At 36.4% G+C, this 20,913-nt stretch overlaps 2 protein-coding genes across 2 annotated transcripts; one reads left to right on the plus strand and one right to left on the minus strand.

The window, feature by feature from the left end:
• Positions 1-1,439: 1,439 nt before the first annotated feature.
• Positions 1,440-2,046, minus strand: SMAP1 (small acidic protein 1). Its single transcript, XM_088957545.1, has one exon. The coding sequence runs from the start codon at positions 1,942-1,944 to the stop codon at positions 1,756-1,758; it is 189 nt and encodes a 62-aa protein (XP_088813671.1). The 5' UTR covers positions 1,945-2,046; the 3' UTR covers positions 1,440-1,755.
• A 14,414-nt stretch (positions 2,047-16,460) lies between these two features.
• Positions 16,461-19,279, plus strand: LOC148878628 (uncharacterized). Its single transcript, XM_088957557.1, has 2 exons — positions 16,461-16,947; positions 18,058-19,279. The coding sequence occupies exons 1-2, from the start codon at positions 16,579-16,581 to the stop codon at positions 18,598-18,600; spliced, it is 912 nt and encodes a 303-aa protein (XP_088813683.1). The 5' UTR covers positions 16,461-16,578; the 3' UTR covers positions 18,601-19,279.
• The last annotated feature ends 1,634 nt before the right edge of the window (positions 19,280-20,913 follow it).

Consider the following 20,913-nt stretch of genomic DNA (forward strand, 5'->3'; position numbering starts at 1 on the left):
ACAAACACTACTTTTGCTTTACAAATATCAGTGAGAGCACTAAGAAGGAGACTGGAGACCATACAAGTAAATATCGATGGTGAAGGAGATCAGAGATCGGAGATCGGGAGAGAGTTTGGCCAAAAACTTCCACCTCTGCCTCTACCTAATCGAAGTCAATACACGGAAGTCAATCGAAGTCACGTCCCATGAAGGGCTCAAGTTTTCCACCTCTGCCTCTACCTTCGCACGCAATCGCCCTCCAATAGAACAATCGAAGAGCTCGCTCCCATCTCCGGCTAGTGCCTGTATCATGATCTTCTCTGAAAACTATGAGCCGCAGTTGGAAGAAGAAGAAGGTGAAAGTGGCAACTAGATCGGTATAGCCTCTGCCCATGTATCTACTGAAAGGGAGGTTGAGAATGACGGGCCAAAGCAGTTGAGCAGTGACCAAAGTAGTACCAGTGCCATGGGCTCCGACGAGAAGGTTGAGCTGGGCTAGAGCCACCATGTGCATCCTCTCAGCTTATTTGATGAACATGAGAGAATTTAATGATGGTTTGGAGGGAGAAAATGCACAACGTTTTTGTCATGTTTTTGCCCTTTCTTGATATATTTTTTAAAAAGTTATTCTATTTTAGCAATTATATTAAAAAGTTTATTTTTATTGATATTAGGGCCCAAAAGTTGCCCTTATCAGCTATAATCCAAATTAACAAATTCCTAATAAGATAAGCTCTTTTACCCTACTAATCCTAGCTGAACTGAAGCTTAGCCCCAAGACATTATATGGGGCGTATTTTTTTTCCAAAAGGTCAACACGCCATGCTGATAAATGTGAATTTTTTATTGTGTAACATTTATTTAATTTATTGACCTTTCTGCTTTACTAAACTGTTCGCAACATACTTACAGAAATTGGCGTTTAATTAGTTTTCCAGTATATGAAGGAAAAAGAGAAAACCTATGTAGGTGTTATGACATAAGCCTATTAGGAAACTCAAGGCACCATTACATTTCCAAGGTTGTCAAGGAGGAAACTTAAAGGCACTATTACATATACCTATTAAGTAACTGATTACAGATCATACTGACTATACTGTTCTTCTAATTATGCCCTAACCATTTAGATAGGCTACTGAATCCACAATCCCCTTGCTCCCCCTGGATTCTATGATCACTTAGGTAACTATTCAATCACTTCATGAATCTAGCCTTCCAATTTCATATACATATAGCACATAGAGAAATCACAGATAATGAAGTTCAATCATGTTTATACTTCATTACCTAATGCAGCAATATACTGCAACTAACCACATTTGTATATGTATGCATATATGGTGATAATTGATAAATACTGTTCTCTGTGAACAACATACTAGCAACAATATGAAATCAAATTAACCCTTGTATTCACTGAGACAATAAAACAAACAAGTAGAAGGCACAAAGGAGGATTAAAAACGAAAAACGAACCTTTTACGAATTATCAACTTAATACGACACCGTAAAATTGTTTAAAAAAATCTTGGCATCGGTTGTCTCAGAAATCCAAAAATCACAAGGAAAATAAACAACCTTCCAACACAAAACATTCAAAACCCAGAGAAGGAACATCAAATTTAGCAGCTTAGGAATTGCTTCGCCTGTTCATGGACGGGTACAAGCTTTTTTAGGGCAAAGATAAGCGTTGTCTCCAACCTGATAACGGTGACACTATATAAAAAACCCTAACGGCAACAGATTATTTAGGATAAGAGAGGTGTCTTCTACTCAGTTGATGTCAGTGTCGTCGAAATCATCCTCGAAAGAGTTGAAGAAATCGGCATCCGCGATTTTGTTGTCGACGTTGACAATACCCTCGGCCAACATATCGAGCGGGTCGGCGTCGTCGACGTCCATCGCCACCGTGGAGCCGTGATCATCCAAGTCCGTGAAGAAGTAAGTCGGTGATGGCTTCATCCCTTCTCAGAGACGAACAACAACAGGGACAGGGCACGATAAGCGGCGCAAGGAAGCAGAGGAAACAAAAAGCCCAGAATCTAGAGGTAGGAGTTGTACCGCAGAAGTAACCAACCAATCAACTAACGACAGTACCGTTTGACACTAAGGTGTGATCATTTCTGCCCGGCCCGCCAATCCGGAAATTTCGGGGTTGGGCCTCGGTTTTGTATTCAAGCCCGGACCGGGCGCCCACGTCAGCCCGTAAATTTTAGGATTAAGCTTGGGTTTAATACTTCAAATCTAGCTTTAATCCACCCCACCCGTATATATTTAAACATGTATTATATTATATTATATTATAGGATAAATTTCTTAAACTACCCTTATGGTTTAGTTAATTGACTAAGTGTATCCTTACCATTTAAAAATTGACTAATGTCACCCCTACTGTTTTCGACAATTGACTAGCTCTACCCTTACCGTTTGTATCCGTTAAATTCATATACAGGTGTATTCTTTACAAAATCCAATTTTACCCTTACCATCTTCCTTTCGACAGCAAACCGAACCGGTTCAGTCCTTAACCTGTCGCTACATTAGTCTCCTCCACCTCTGCCTCATCTCTCGCACACACTTTCTCTCCTTCCCCTTCATTCTCTCTCCCTCTCTGTTTTGTTTCGTCTCCATTGTTGCTTGGGTTCCCCATGTCGGGAAAGGGTTGCGGCCAAAACAGGGTTGTTGAACTTAGTTTAGAGACCTACATTCTTAAATAAAAGAGGGTCGTGAGATCAGTAGTTCTAGAGGGTTTGGGTTTGTCATTTTTTGTGGTGAGCAGTGCATGAGGATTCTATAGATAGGTTTGGGTTCATCATTTTCTGTGATGAGCATTGCATGAGGATTCTGTAGATCGATAGTGATCTAGAGGGTTTGGGTTCACCATTTTTTAGAGTAGTAGATCCAGAGGGCAGATTCTCGACGGCAGAAGCATCACCATCAACTATTTGACTACCGACAGAAGCACAGGGAGGTCCAGACGGCCTTCGCCTTCACCTTTTCCTGTTGCTACAACCTTCCACCTTGTTCTCTAGAAGCAAATCAGCCAAATGATTTGAATATGAAGGAACCAAAATCAACCTTTTCCTTTTGTTGCAACCTTCCACCATGTTCTCTAGCACAAAATCAGCCAAATGATTTAAATATGAAGGAATAGAAATCAGCCTTTTCCCGTTGCTACAACCTTCAACCATGTTCTCTAGCACCAAATCAGCCAAATGATTTGAATCAATAGATCTAGAGTGCAGATTCTCGACGATAGAAGTATCATTGTCAACTATTTGACTATTAGACCTATTCATGGGTCGGGTCGGGCCGGGCTTTTACTCTTCATTAATGAAAATTTGTTAGGCCCGAGCCCAAGCCCGGCCCGACCAATGGGCCTACAACTTGGGCCCAAGCCCGGCCCTGATAAAAAGCCCGAAGCCCGATTATGTCGCTAGTGATTGTGTTCGCCGGAACTGAGTTCGCGGTGACTGTGGTCTGTGAGCTGCGACCTGTGATTTTAAGTTTAATAGTAATCAGTTTCGCATATGAGAGAGAGAGAGAGAGAGAGAGAGAGAGAAGGAGAGGAGTGAGGACTCACCGCAGGAGTTGTTGTGCTAGTGAACGTTCGCCACCTCACCAGTTGTGTGATTGCCTGAGAGTATGAGGATGAGAACTGTGGAGAAGAATGGTTCGGCTGGAAAAAGAAGGGAAAGAGGCAAAGAGGTGAAAAAAAGAGGAGGTATTCGACTAGGGTTTTTAGGTTTAATTATAGGTCGGGCTGGGCTATTTTGGCAAATCCCGAGCCCAACTCGAATTTATTGCGGGCCGGGCTTTTTGGACCAAGGTTAAGCCCGCGGGCTCATATGCGTGTTCAAGCCCGTCGGGCCAGGCCGGGCTAGCCCGTCGGGCCACCCGGCCCATGAACAAGTCTATTGACTATCAGTAGAAGCACAGGGAGGTCGAAGCAACCTTCACCTTCTCGGTAGAAAGCACTCATTAGAAATCTTTTCTTCTAGTTCCTCACCTTCACCTTCCTCTTCCGACGAGTATAAGGAGGTCCAGGCTACCTCAGTGGTCCGATGAAGTTCTTTTCCCCTTCCTCGCCTTCGCCTTCCTCTTCCGACGAGCATTGGGAGGTCCAGGAAGCCTCGATGATCTGATGAATTTCTTTTCCTGCTCCTCACCTTTTCCTTCCTCTTTCGATGAGCACAGGAAGTCCAAGTGGCCTCAGTGGTCTGATGAAGTTCAGTAGGTTATTTTAGGAGGCCCCGGAGATGGGTGACTTTTGCTGATATCGTCGATGCTGTCCTTGAAGTGGAGTGTAGGGGTAGTGTCAATATGTTGTCGATGCTTATTTCGCCGATGGTTACTCCATTCTGAAAAATCAGAAGAAAGAGGATAGATTCGAGTTAAGAACACAAATCTGAGTATCTCTCAAGGAACCCAGATCTGAGATCTAAGAGATACTCAAATCTAAGATCCGGTCATCATCTATCATTTCGATAGTTCCAATGATTCGGGTAGTTCCGGTGAAAAAAATGAAAAAGTAGAGGGAGAGATCCGAGTAATTATAGTGGAGGGTAAAATAGTCTCTTTCACATTTCCGTTGATGCATGTTAATGACTAAGAAGAATTAGTCAATTGTCAAAAACAATAGGAGTACCATTAATCATTTTTCAAACAGTAAGGGCACACTTAGTCAATTAGCTAAACCATAAGGGTAGTTTAAGAAATCTACCATATATTATATTATATTATATAAAAATATTATAATATGATACTCGTAATTTATATTATATATAGCACTATGTATGAAATAAGCTTATATGCCTGTTATGTCATTTAATATAGAATATTATATAGGACTTTTTGCAAAAACAAAAAAGAGACTAAGTTTGGTCAATTGACAATGTCAGTTATGTTTTAACAATAATAGAAAATTGAGTGAGTAGAAGGAAACATTAGGTTTTTAGGACAAAATTACACTTCTGTTAAAAACAAAATCCACCAAAAAGAGCATTCATGTTTCGTTCATTCGACTCCATCCATTCAAATTGTGGCTACTGGAAGCATCTCCAAGTTCAAGTTCAACTCCGTCCATTCAAATTGTGGCTGGTTGGAAGCATTGACTCCATCCATTCAAACGACTTCAAATTGGGAAGCATCAATTCCATCTGGCTAAGAAGCATCAACTCGATTGATTCAAATTGTGATTGGCTAGGAAGACTCCATCTTCAAAGCAAAATCCCTCCTAGTTCGAGTTTGAGTGATTTGAGGTCCCATTCTTCATCCAAGTTTGAGTTCAAGTGATTTGTGATCCCATTCTCCGTCCAAGTTCGAGTTCCAGTGATTTGGAGTCCCATTCTTCAAGTTTGAGTTCAAAATTACTATTTGATTGTTTGTCTTCTTGCAAACTTCAGAGTTAGCAAGAAGGGGTTTCTTCTTCTAATCTCGATTTGGGGTCCCAATCCCTTTATTTTTTTTCTTGTTTCTTGTTTCTCTAACTCTTTTTAATTAGTCTGGGGAGATTTAACATATTTTATTTTTTGTTTGTCGCTTCTTTGCATTTATATTTCATTGTTTAAGTAATTGAATGTTAAAGAAGTCCTAGTAGAGGCACTAGAGGCAAAGATTTATGGTCGTGCACAAAACCAAGAGGTTCATTGAGTTCTAAATGGTTTTGATGTGTGATGCAAATTGGGTTTCTAAGTCTATAAATATGATAATCATACAGAACCAAGAAGTTCATTGAGTTCTAAATGGTTTTGATGGTGTAACTACTTGTAGGGGATAATTGTCCAAAACTATGATTTATGTATCAAAATTGCAAACAATTATCCGATCTGTTTAGTACTGGATGGTTTCTAATAAGAATCATACATAACAAAGAGGTTTAATGGGTTGTAAATGATTTTGATGGTGTAACTATAACGCGGAGGGATAAATATTTGCAAGTATAATTTATGTTTCAGAAAGCATAAAAAATTATATTTCAAAGTTGCAAACAATAATCCAGTCTGTGTAGTGCCAAATGGTATCCAACTTAGTAAAAAACTATCCGATCTATGTAATGCTGAATGGTTTCCAACTCTATAATAAACCATCCGGTCTTCTCCATGTTGGATGGTTTATACACATGTGAGAATCATATACTACCTTATGGAATGTTGGGCTTTAGATTATTTTGAGGGTGTAAATACTATTTTATCACCTAAGGGGCTGATATTTACAATTGTAATTAAAGATTCAAAACTTCAATAAACCATCCGGTCTGCGTAATGTCGGATGGTTTCCAACTCTATAATAAACCATCCGGTCTTCTCCATGACGGATGGTTTATAAACTTGTGAGAATCATATACCACCTTATGGAATGTTGGGCTTTAGATGATTTTGATGATGCAAATACTATTTTATCACCTGAGGGGATAAAATTTACAACTATAATTGAATATTCAAAACTACAATAAACCATTTGGTCTATATAATGCCAGATGGTTTCCAACTCTGTAATAAACAATCCGGTCTTTCTCATGTCGAATGTGCCTAAATCTGTAAAACACCACCCATGTCGCTCCATACCAAATAGTCTAGGCAGTAGGCACAAAATCTATTCTAGTTGTTGATCATATAAGTAGATATGTAGTTTGGGTATTAATCACAAAGATAAGCATTATGAGCTTTATTCAACTGTCCTATTGTTTAAGCCAATCTCACAGTATCATTCACCACCTTCCTCTAGTACACTTACTTTGAAGATGGAGTTGACGCTTCCCAATCTGAAGTTGTTTGAATGGTTGGAGTTGATGTCTCCAACCAATCATAGTTTGAATGGATGGAGTTAAATTCAAACTTGGAGATTCTTCTAGTTGAACGACTGGAGTCGAATTTGAACTTGGAGAAGACGAACAAAACATGAATGCTTTTTGATTCGGTGGAATCTGTTTTTAACAAAAGAGTAATTTTGCCCTAAAAACTTCACATTTTCTCCCGCTCACACAATTTACTATTATTTCTAAAACACAACTAAAATGATCAATTCACCAAACTTGGTCATTTTTTAGCAAAAAAATTGAATTCTAAATCGGAATTGAAATATACAAAAGACTAGAAAAAAAATTAACACAAAATATAAAATGAATAACTTACCAAGAATCCACGGTTCCACCTCTCTCTGAATCACCCAACCCAATATAGTCTGCAGTGAGAATCACGTTCAGCAACTAGAGCACTACGTCACCCAAACTAAATGCAAATGTCAAAGAACGAAAAAATAACAAAAAAAAAAAAAACACTAGCAAATGGAGAAGACAAACAAGCTAGCATAGGGATCTTTGTGTTTAAGTCGGATCTCTCTGAGTCTCTATTTTCTTCTTTGATCTCTCGTCCTCTTCCTATTTCAAAACCCTAGAAGTTAGAGCAAAGCAGTTTGACTATCCAGGTCAAAGTTTTCTGACTTTGTCAACAATTTTTTGGGAATAATAGTTTTTGTTCGAGCTAGACCTAGAAAATCTATTTGGTGACAGTTCAAATAGTTCGACCATTCGGGTCAACAACAATGGGTTGAAAACCTTGGCCTTTTGTCTTTAAGTGAATAGTTCATCCAAAGTGCTCCAAAAGCACTTTGAACCAGCTTAGGTGGCGTTTGATTGCACTTTTCAAACGCTTGAATCTAAAAATGTTGCTTTTCAGACACCACCTTTGTTTGGTGTTACATCTGAAATAGGGTTTGAAAAGTTTTTTCAGATCTGAAATTTTTAGAATCAGGCCCATAACTTAACGCGCTCAGATGCGTTTTAGAAGTGGCCTAAAATGGCAGTTCTCTCTACCCTATCTTCCTGCCACTGCCACTACAACTTGCAACGGTCTCTCTCTCTCTCTCTCTCTCTCTCTCTCTCTCCCTGTCTTCCCGCCACCACAACTTGCAACAACAGTCTCTCTCTCTCTCTCTCTCTCTCTCTCTCTCTCTCTCTCCCTCCCTCCCCCTTGTCTTCCTGCCACTGTTGCTGCAACTTGCAACAGTGGTGGTTCAGCTTATTATTATTATTAATTATAAATTATTTTATTATTTTTATTAAACATTAATTATTTTTTATTAATTTTGCTTATGTTAATTATTAATTATTAATTATTAATTATTTTTATTAACTAGTAATTTTAATTATTTCATTAATTTTTAAAAATTATTTTATTTTTTATTTGTATAAATTATTAATTATTTTAATATTTTTATTGTAATTAATTATTTTTTAATTTTAATAATTTCATTTATTAATTATTAATTAATTATTTTTTATTTGTATTGTTTCAATATTATTTTGAGGTTGAAAATTATTTTTTATGAGATAATGCAAATTGAATTCATCATTTTCAAATAGTATGTTCTAGGGGTAAAATAGTAAAATCAGTAAATTTCATATGAAAAAGGGTTGATCCAACACAAACAAACTTATGGATTCAGAGCCTCTAAAAAGTAGAAAAACACATATGTTTCTTTTCAAATTTCAAACACTATATTTTTAACTTTTCAGATCAGAAATTTCAGATTTATCAAACCCCACCTTAGTCCTCATTTTAGAGGGCTGAAGTGCAACGATTTATGGCTTCCACTTGCTTTCTGGGGTCCTTGCCTTCAACGAAGGTGTCAATTGGATGGATTTGGTCCAACCCGATATAGTCCAATGTGAGTCCACTTAGAAATGGACTAGACCCAATCCAATCCAAATCCAATATAAACCAAATCCAATCCAATCCATTAAAATGTAAATAGATTGAATTGGATCCAATCCACACCAAATGAAATAGAAAAAATTATATAAAAGCACTTTTGGCATTGAAAAAGCACTTTTGTAAAAGCACTTTGAAAGTTCTTTTACAAAAGCACTTTATTTAAAGACTTCGTAAAAGTGCTTTTACCTAAAAAAGTACTTTCATAGACTTTTATAAAAGTACTTTTTTAGAAGTGCTTTTGTAAAAGCACTTTCATAAAAGTGCTTTTGTAGACTTTTATAAAATCACTTTGAAATCATGAGGTCAAAACCCTTGTCCAATTTGAAATCAATCAAAACTGAAGCTAGCATAAAATCACTTTTATGAAATTACTTTTACAAAATCACTTTTACAAAAACACTTTTATAAAAGTACTTTTATAAAAGTTATTATGAAAGCACTTTTATAAAAGTTATTATGAAAGCACTTTTATAAAAATACTTTAAAATCACTTTGGACAAGGGTTTTGACCTCATAAAAGTGACTTTTTTAGAAAACTTCACTTCCTAATGCAGCCAATGTGATCAATGATAAAAGCCACAAGCCCCAAATTGCGACAACAAAACTTGTGGCTCTGAAACCAATATTCTGGTTTCTTTGAAACTGTTCCCTCTCTCTATTTAGAGAGAGCTTCCCTCTCGAGTTTTTCTAGGTTTTCTCAATCTCTCTGTTCATCATCTGCTTTCCATCATAGAAATTTCTTTTGGGGTGGAACCCTTTGGGGAGTCCCCCTTTTCCATTATCCTCTCTTTTATTTTCTAGTTGTTTTTTGTTCTTCTTTCTATAGGCGCTTTGACAAGGGGTTACTTTCTCTTGGATCCTGTATTGGGCATTCGAAACCGGTTGATGTTGCTTTACGTTTTTCCATTTGTGGTTCTTCGTCAGACGCAATTCATGGCCAATTCCATTCATAGTTCTTCGACGGATGCAATTATGGAAGGCATTTATAGTCTCTGGTAGTGGTTGTAATGTTTTGGGGTTCTATTGTCTTTTGCGGATCTACCCTAACCATACTATTACCGGCTCTTTGCAGTCTCTTTTGGGAACCTCTCCTGTTATTTCTCTCATCATTTGTGGTGGATTGGGGTTGTTCATTATGTTCTCCTTCATCTGTTTATATATTCTGTTCTTCTTGAGAAATTGTATCTTGGCTCTAATTGGCCTTATTGGCAATTCTTTGTACTTGTATCAATTTCTTAAATGAATGAAATATGCTTTACTCGTATGTTCTTGGCTTTCGAGTGTTTGCATAATTAAACTTCTCCTATTGTTAAAGACTTAAAAAGTTATTTTCATATCAATGTTTTGGTGCAAAGTAGTAATTGTACCTTCCCTCGGCAGCATAAATGATGTCTTAACCGTTGTAATGAGTAACTCTTCTACCTTCCGAGGTTATCTTCTTGTTGGACTTGCTCTAGAGCCACATAGACACTCAAAACCTTCTATGAGACTTGCTTCGTCTAGGACTATCGGTAGCATCACTTCACTCCCAGTCATCAATTGAGTATCTCTAAAATCCCTATCCCTAAGCTTATTATATGGGGCGTTCTAAATTAGTTGAACCAATTTAATGAATCTTCATCTTAGCCCTCCAAACGGGCCATAAGTAGGGTTTTTATGCTACACCTATACTACTATAAAAAGTACGAATAACCTCTAAAATTTTACAATTTTTCTTGAAATATGGTCCTTTTATTATGAGGGTAAAAATGTAAATTGAATACTATTATTCAATGCATTCAACTCCCTCATTAAATCCCACATTTAAGGTATTAACTCCCATTCACCATCATTGAATCATATATTTAAAGCAATTTTATTTATTATCATCACTAAATTCCACTAATTAAATCCATATATAATAAATTAATAATTCCAATAAAATAAAAACTTATACTTTTAAAATCTACATGGAAAAAATAATTTTTTCATCTAGGTGATGGTAAGAAGTTAAACCATTTTGGGTCAAATGATCCAACTCATGTTGCCACAATCAAATAATAAAAATTTCAAAAAAAAAATTAAAGAAAATTTTAGGAACATTTTTAATATCATATATTCAACATATTAAACAATAATAATTATGGTAAATAAGAAATATTTTTATTAATTATGAAAATGGAATATAAAATTTAAAACCAATTAGAAAAACTATTTTCTTATTCTCTTCTCTCTCTCATTAAATCTCATATCTAAGTTATATTCTCTCATTAAATCCTATATTTGAGATATATTTTTCTCATCATTAAATTCTACTAATTAAATCAACAACATTAATTTTAATAGTATAAAAATAAATATTTTGAAAAGTAATTGGAAAACAAAACCATTTTCTTCCCTCTCGGTGGTGGATAAGCAATTCAACCATTTGGGGTTAAATGAGTTAATCAACAATGTCATAATGTAATAATAAAACATTAAAATAAATAAAATATAAAATATAGAAAAACAAAAATAATTGCACATATCTCTAATATTGTATATTCATTGTACTAAACAAAATGAGTATAAAATATAAGAAGTGTTTTTATTAATGATGAAAATGGGATGTCAAATCTAAAATCAACTTAGAAATGAAATCATGTCATAGTCAAATAATAAAATTTTAAAAATAGAAAATAAGAAGAATTACAAAAAAAAACTAGAAAAAATCTAAAAACCAAACCATTTTCCTTTTTGGGTCGTGGATTGGGTCAAATGGATTAACTGACGATGTCATAGTTAAATAATAAATCTTTAAAAAGTAAAAGTATAAATAATCAAAATAATATAAAAATTATAAAAAAAAAATTTGTACACATCTCTAATATATTAATCATATCAAACAAAGATTAAGTGTAATAAGTAAAAATTATTTATATAATGTAGATAACATATATAATTTAAAATTGATCTAAAAGCAAATCTATTTTCCTACCTAGATGGTGGGTCAATTATCCAACTTTTCAAATAAACTCATGGTGTCATAATTAAATAATAAATAATTAAAAAAGATAAAACACAAAAAGTGAAAAAGTATAGAATGTTCTCTAAAACATTTGGGAACATTTCTAATATTATATATTCATCATATTAAATAAAAATAATTGTTAAAATAAAATTTATTTTTATTTATGTTGGAAATAGAATACAAAATTGAATAATAATAATTTTTATTATAATTTAAAATTTCCACGAAAGTCAAAATTTTTGTGTATATTTACTTTTATTTTATACATACATACATACATTCATACATACATACATACATACAAACACACATATAGTACATTTATTTATACTATTAAAAGTACCAATGAGGGTTTAGAACTTAACTAAACTACCCCCATTTTTTAATATAGTCCCTCTTTACTTCTAAGAGTTAATAATGTAATATCATTTATAATTTTCACCTTATTTAATTCTCTTTCATTGTGTCTTATATTTAAGGTATTAACTCACATTCTCTCACATTAAATCTTGTATTTGAGGTATTTTTTATTTAATAATTCTAATAATTAGATCTTTATCAAATACAAAAATAATTTTTAACAATATGAAACCCATGTTTTTAAAGGGTATAATGCTAAAATGTCCCCTGAAGTTTCTAACCATTGCTAAAAACCTCCCCTAAAGTTTGGTAATTGCAATCACCTCTCTTGAACTTTAACATAGTTGCAAGTATAACCCTTCTCTTATAATCCTCTAACAAGAGGCATGAAAATGTCCAAAATAACCATGCAGTTTACTTTGGATAAAATGTTTATTTTCCAACTTTTTCCTTCATATCAATCAATACCCCAAACTTGGGGTGGATTCGAGCCAAGCTAAGCTGAATATCTGGCTATTTGAGCTCGACTCTCTCATATACTATCAGGCTCGAGTTCGAGCTCGATCTTGATTCGAATTAGAGACTTGAGCTCGAGCTCAACTCGAGTCAAAAGCTCAAAAGTTCAAACTCGGATTGGCTCGATCTCAACTACCTTTGATTGCAAATCTCCTTCAACTACTAAAGTGTCGAGCTGAGGTCTCCTTAGCAACCGAGGTGCCGAGCTAAGGTCTCCGTTAGTTGTCGAGGTGCCAAGCTGAGGTCTCCCATGGTTGTTAAGGTACTGAGCGTAGGTCTCCCTTAGTGGTCGAGGTCTTCCTTAATAGCCAAGGTGACAAGCTGAGGTGACACCCTATGTACACATACTCGATTAGGCTCGCAAACCTTACAAGCTGAGCTTTATTAAGCTCAAGCTTGGCTCGATTAGTAAACAATCCTATATATTAGGCTCGAGTTCGGCTCAAAGCTCGGTTTAGACTGTGCTAAACCAAGCTTTTCACAAGTCGAGCTTGAACAGTTCGTGAGCAGCTCGGCTTTTGCCCACCCCTACCCTAAATCCTTCCAATCCCTCAAAGGTAAAGTTGCAATTTTAAACTTTTTTTTGTTATTTAAAGTTTGTATTGTTTGTTATGCAAAAACTAGCCTCAATAATAACTACATGGGTATTTTGGGCATTTATGTGTGTGTGTGGGGGGGGGGGGGTCTACTTGCAACTATATTAGAAAAATCAAGGGAGGCGATTGCAATCACCAAACTTCAGGGGAGATTTCAGCAACGATTGGAAACTTCAAGGGAGGTTTCAGTAATTCACCTCATTCAAATCCCTTTTATTAAGTCATATATTTGAGGTACTAACATTCATTCTTTCTCATTAAATGATATATTTAAGATATTTTCTCACCAATAAATTATGTTATTAGGTCTATATCCAATACTTTTAACAATATAAATCACATTTTTTTTTCAAAATTGAACCAATAAATGAAATTGTCCTTTTGTCTAGGTGGTGGGTAAGGTAAACCATCTAGGTCAAATGGGTCAATACATGATGCTATAATTAAATAATAAAAATTATAGAAAGATAAGAATACAAAAAGTACAAAATATTTGTAGAAAACATTTGGGGCATCTATAATATATAATTATTACTCAGAAATATATACAAATTTTAAAATAATTTGGATGTATATTACTATCTTCATCATCTAAAATTGCCACGTGCAAAACACATGCAAATTTACTAGTTTGAAAAGAGTGCAAATGTTGATTTAGTATATAATGCATTTTACAAGTATTTAGTAAAAATGTATTTATGTATTGATAATGACAATAAACATAGATTTTAATGACAATAAACAGGTTTTGGGGTGTAATCCATCCATCTCCCTTGCCCCCACCCCAAACCCTGGTGCCAATGGAATTTGATCCCACGTCTTTACTTGACAAGCCAAAGATCCTATCAATTGAGCCATCATCAATTGGTGATTCCAAGCCATATTTACATTCAAATGAAATGGATACAAAATTTTACACTCAAATTGTTCAATATAAAAAAAGGTGGGTTCCAATTTGAGAAGGGGTTTACGTTTGTACATAAGAACGCGGAATTATCACTACAAAACCAAACAAACTTTGTATTTTTCTTAAATAAATACTAATTATTTTGTATTTATATTCTTCCCAAATCCAACCTTAATTGTTGGACTAAAGAGGCAATTGGTAAGTCTTTTTATGAAGATCTTCCAAAAGCTCAAGACCACAAAAGACTGATGAGGTTTTACAAGTAGATCTTCGAAGACTAAAAGATCGTTTAGTTGCAATTTTTTTAAAGATCCTTTCAAAACCTAGAAAGATCTAGAGACTATTTGGCAAGCATACTTGCCATTCCCTCTTACATACATGTTAAATGTTATGTGTGGGACCCAATAACACATTCAAACATGCAAATATTACCTGTGGATCCCATAACACACAACACAATTTCAACTAAAGAATCCCTCATTTTCCTCTCCATCTTACCAAGATTTCATTTTAAAGCTTAAGATGAATTGAATCGCTACTCCTCCAAATCTATCTTATCCAAGCCCAATTGGGTCAATTTAACCCCACAAATCTATCCAAAATGCTCAAAAACCCCACCCCAACAAATTCCGAGTTAGGTCAATCTAACCCCACCGATCGACTTAGAATGCCCGAAAACCTAATACCCTTGATTGCCCACTAATATAAAAAGATTCTACTTCAGTCAATCCTATTGGCCCATGCACATAAAATCATTGCATATGCTCAAACTCATCTCAACCCTTCATACTTTGACTCAAAAACCCCACTAGACATGTTCATGGACTAGGTAGCTCAACGGACCAGTCTAGCCCAACCTGTTATTTTTTGGGCTTGGACATAACTTCAGGCCCACGGGTTTAGGCTTGGGTTTTAAATACCAAGCTCGACTATTTTTCAGACTGGGCTCAGGCTTTCTCAAATAAACCTAGCTGGGGCCAAGGCCCGATCCTAACTCGACACTATTACATATAATAAAAAATACTAATGTTATATATAATAAATATTTGTAATATATTTTTTCATTAAATTATTATAAAAAATTAATGTACTATTTAAGAAATACATATTAGTTTATTGATTTATTAAATTATTACTAAATTAATATAATACTAGTTTATAAAATTACACTGAAAATATGATATTTTATGTGCAGATCGAGCTTTGGGCTTTATATAAGGACCAGGCTCGAGATCAAGATCTAGGCTCGATGGTCGGGCTAGGCTTGGGCTTAAGTCTTGATATTTTCTATTGATAAAGAGGCAAAGCCCGTCCTGACCCGGCTGTGAACAAGTTTAAACCCCACTGGTTGGATTAGAAACTCGGTTTGACCCAACTTTCCTAAAATTACAAAATACCCTCTAAACTTCCCTAAAATAACTAATGCCCTTAATCCTACATATAAATATAACCTAAGTTTTTTTATTTCAACTAATCTATTGTTCATCTTCCCCTTCCTCTCAACACATAGTGGCGGAACGGTGCGCCATCGATCTCTCTTCTCTAGTTTTTCTCTTTTATTTTTTTTGTCTCTCCCTTTCTTTTCTTGATCCCCACTCTCTCTCTCTCTCTTCATAGTGGCGACGAACACAACTCTGATAACGTAGCAACATGACTCCATCCGAGCTCTCTCATCATTCTCTCTCTCTCTCTCTCTCTCTCTCTCTCTCTCTCTTCCATGGAATATAGGAGAGTATAGGACTAATGACCTGAAACGCCTTATTTGTCTTCTTCACAGTGGCGACGAACACAACTCTGATAACGTAGCAACGACGACTCCATCCGAGCTCTCTCATTCCATTATTTCATTCTCTCTCTCCTACTATCTCTCGTTATATCTCTATCTCTCTCCCCTATTTTTATCAGCTTTATCTTCTTTCCTTATACATCATCCACAACTCTCACAATTGTAACTCAGCGTTGTGTTGGGTTTGAATCCAACCACCTGAACATGATAAATAACGATGAGATGAAAAATGAGAAGAACACAATGAAAAACTTGAACACAATGAATAATGAGCGTTGATTAGTATTTGTGATAATAATAATAATAATAAGAAGAAGAACATACCTTGGGGTAAAGAGAGTTTCTCTGGAATTTTTGTCAAAAGCATTGAGGTTGAGAAGCCCGCATATACCATAAACTTGGCTTGGGGCTTCTCAGATCTAAACCACTTCGGTCTTTTAGAGTCTTTTTGGGATTTGTCTTTCAGTCTAACGGGCTTTCATTAGCCAAACAGAAAAAAGACCATTTTTGGTCTACTGGGCTTCTAAAAGCCCAAAAGATTTTTCAAAAAGACTTGTCAAATAGGGCCTAAATTAATTCTAATGTCCAAGCCGGCGGTTGAGTCCGGACCGAACCATCTGGTCTCCCCAATCCCACTGACCAATCGACCATGAACCATCACTGAAACTGAAGGAGACCAGGAAGGGATAACGTTACCAAGATGAGATAGATGGAGTTGGCGTTCCAGCATGGAGACTCGCCTCTTCGCATTCCCCTTCTTAGTCAGTGCTCCATCAATGCCACCGAGAAGCCCTAGTTTCTCTCCCGCCCGAAACCCTAATTACTCGGCTCATGTTCTCTGCTGCTCCAGGTATCGTCCTCGTCGAAGTGATGGCAGTGACAGTTCGTACTGGAATTCAAACGCCGAGCCCCTCCGAAGAAAAAGATCCAGGTTCGGATTCGGAGAAGAATCGATTAATGAAGACGACGATGACGGTATTGGCTTCAGAAGGCGATACAAACAACGGAAATGGTGGTCTGATAGGCCATCGTCCTGGGACAACGACCGGGGAACCGGGGTCTTTGAGGAAGTTATTGATAGCTTCTGGATTTTAAAGGTAATTGCTTGTTAAGGCAGCTAAAACTTGTTATTGCCATTGTTATTGAATTCTGGTATTTGTTTGTTAATAACTTCATTACTTAAATTTAGTTGTGCTTAATACATGTTCTTTAGGTCAAGCACACTCGATTTGCATTTGGGGCGATGAAAATGGTTATTGTGTCCATGCATTTGGGTGAAATTCAGAGAAAATTAGCTTGACTTTGTCACTAAGTCCACTCGATAACCCCATTGTGAGAAACGATTAAAAGAAGAAGAGGAAGAATTAAGTGTTAATCGAAGACAAGAAATCTGAGGGCAAGAAACTCTTGGCCACTCATGACCCAACTGAAAGATTTAAACAGTGTGATGACTGTCGTGAGATTCGAGGATAAGAATTTGTTTAAATTCTCATTTATTTATGTAATTATTTTGTTAATGACCATTCTCAGTTCTCACCGTAGGCATATCTCTAGTTCTGTTTTATGTTTATTTTGCGTGATGTCAGTATAGGTTTTTGGTGTTCATAACAAACAGAGACACTGAAGTAGTTAGGAAGACGTTATTAGTGTGACATATGATGAGCATCAATAGATTTCTAAGGTTCCTTTGCATTCCTTGCCTTGAATCCAAGTTAGTTTCTGCAAAGTGTGCCAGTTACCAGTCGGAAATTGCAAAATTCAACTTTCGTTCTCTTAAATTATCCAGTTAGTATTTTCATGGTGCATTCATGACCACCCAATAATTCTGGTGTTGCATTGTAGAATATTGGTAGAGATGACACCAGATCTTTACCATTGTATAATGCAGGATACATAGAAAATTGGAGGGGGTTGCAAAATTCCTGCTTTTTTTTTCACTACATATGAGTTTCTTACATGTTAAATTTGAAGGTTCAGTGTCATACTCCAGTAGTAATGATCAACTATCATGGCCAATTCTCACCTCCTGGCTTCTAGTCAAATTGTCACTACCTGGAAATCTTTTCTCTTAAACAAACTAATGTCTTCACATTCATTTGTTAATAACTTACTGAAATTTAATATCAGTTTCTTATGTTCCTATGGTTGATTGGCAACCTAGCTGTTTTAAAGATGTATGATGATGCCATACTGTTGGATCAGTGCAGGTATTCAGTTCTTTTGGATGGGCACTTCCAGTCATCATTCTATCAATGTTGATAGCTTCAGGTCCTAAAGCTTTCCTCATGGCTTTAGCACTTCCACTTGGGCAGTCTGCAATTTCTCTAGCAATCGATAAGTTGTGGGGAGGGACTCATGATAGCCCAAAACGTAGATCCAAGACCAAGAAGAATCCTTTTGCCAGGGCTCCACGTGATGCTCAAATGAGTGAAGAAGAAAAACAAGAAGAAATCGGAGGAACTGGCAATGGAAGGTATAGATATCAGTCATGGGTGGCAGCCGACTATGGTTCAGATAAAGGTGGTCAATATGACTCTGGTTTTGGTGGATGGGATGAGCTGGATAGGCGAGGCAAGCCTGATAAGGAGCCAACAAAGATCCCACTTGGAACAGGAGGTGGTATATCAAGGCCACAGGTGGAGAAAAAGGGAAAGCTGAGCAGGAAAGGGAGAAACAAAAGCACACCATTGCTGCTAAGGCTGCTTATTGCTGTCTTTCCATTCTTGGGATCATGGACTAAGTTGTTATAGCATTCCTGGCATACTTGGCTAGCGTGTGGATCCCACATGGTTTGTTTGCAAATGCCTAGAAGTCTACTAAAGTGCTAGAAAAGTACAAAGTTAGCTTGCTCTATTCCTTCTCAACAACATCAAAGCTAATAACTTGAGTTCTAGATTTGTATATTTGTAAGTTCAGGGCAGTTGAGTTACTGAAGATGGAAGCCTTTGTGGTTGTATTTGACAATGGAAGATTCTGAGCTCTCACTCAGACAGATGGTGACTGAGCCTCGTAGAACCCCTACTCCATGCAGATAGATAATTACCAGTGGAAGAGGCCAGCGCACTGATGAAATCAGGATGAGCAGTTGGAAGATCGAAGTGCAGCTGGAATTTCTAAAGCAGAATGAGTCTTAGCAAACATTGGTAACCGAATGAGTGAGCATTGTGTAACAAAATATTGACAGCTTGGCTGCAAGTTCTGCAAAATCATTTTTCAATTTGCTAGAGCTTAGTAAGCACCATCAGAAATTAGAGACATTCTTTCAAAACAAGAGTGCAGGTATTCATTGAGATGACTGTAATAAACACATCCGTACAGTATATCCTTTTCCTTGGCCTTTTTGCCATATTTTAACACCATTTGTAAATATGATCGTTAATGTTCACTTTAGCATCAATAAATTGTTGGAGATCTCATAGATAGCATCCATACATCGAGTTGGAAAAAGATTTTTTAACACTTGGAAATTTAGAATTTGTTTAAGTGATGGTGATCTTTCCCCTGTTGGGTTGGTTCAAGTCCATGACAACCTAACCAAAACCCCATTTGTGTGTGTATGTGTGCGTGTGGAAAATTGCTTTAGAGCCAAATGGCGTCACATATTCCTGTCCATTCTTCTAGGGTGGGATTTGGCACGGCTTTGCCTCAACCCTAACCCGATTCTATAGTGCCTTAACCCACAACCCGACCTGACCTGCCTTAAAAATACATAATTTCCGAACCCGACTTGACCCTATAGGGTCTAACCCGACACCAACCCAACCTGACCCATAGCATTTCGGTTGTATTTTGTTAACATGTTTTGAAGACCTAAAATCCATTATTTAATTTGGGAAATTGTTTTATAAAATCTAATATGCCACTTTTCCCATTTAAAAAAAAAAAAATCAAAACCAACATGTAAATAAACCTTAAACTTTAATGCTTTAGAACTAGAAGTCAAAAAGTTAAAAGAATACTGTGTATATGTGTAGGGTATCAGACCTGGCGGAGCAGGTCAGTCAAAACCCAAACCTGATGCGGGTTGAATAATCAAAACCATAACCCGACCCTAAAGCCAAATATATTGAGCCTAACCTGACCCTATCAAAGCCGGGTTTTCCATTTAACCCGACCCATTGACATCCCTACATTCTTCTATTGATGGGTAAAATTTGAGCCCTAAAATCCTTATCAAATGGTCAGAATAAAGCTCTCTTTTCAGCAAGTTCACTATGAAAACATTGATATTTTCAATGGCCAATGTTACTTGTAGAAAATATTAACAAAAACCCACTTGGTGGATAGATGAATTGGCGACATCACCCCTCCACGTGGCAGAAATGGTCTTGGTCCTTTCTCTCACCAACCTTCAATTTTTTCCAAATGGATGGATGATGTGGCTTATCTGAGCTACCCATCAAATTGAGCACTTCCCTAATGAGAAAAAGATAGTGAGAGGAACCTCTATGGCCATGTTGGAATTCAGATCTCCTAATCCACATGACACTACAATTGTACATTGGGATGGGAACATCTCCCCATGAATGGTACCATGTAAATAGCGAGATGTTCTCAATGCACAGCTATAATAAGGCATGGGTAGGTGTGCCTAGGTTCTTGTGGGTAGGAGATCCGAACTCGCCATTTTGAGCCTAAAACAGTTTGCCATGTGGAAGTTCTTTGGCCACTTAGCCTTGTTCATTAAATGACCTGACTACCAAACCCACTTTCATCTTCATCCATTTGGGTCAAGAAGAGGACTTCCTTATACGACCTTTTTTCATTTCTCTGCTATGTGGTGGTATGACCGGCCATAGAAACAATTTAAGTAGGAGACCTCCTGGATTGACCACCTATTAAATTCTACGTTCCACATCAACCTTCTTATAAATGATTTCTATAACGAATATTGGGCATTGAAAGTTTCAATATTTATGATAAAAAAACTTTATAAAAAACAGCTTTATTCTGCCCACGTAGCAAGGATTTTTAGGCTCAAATTTGGCCATTAGTAGACGATAATGTGTGACGATGCCAGATCCCATGAGATGCATACAGATCCGTCACCACACATGCAAAAA

Source organism: Nelumbo lutea, chromosome 1, assembly GCF_056320005.1.
Source record: "Nelumbo lutea isolate HS-2025 chromosome 1, American lotus-T2T, whole genome shotgun sequence".
NCBI lineage: Eukaryota > Viridiplantae > Streptophyta > Magnoliopsida > Proteales > Nelumbonaceae > Nelumbo > Nelumbo lutea.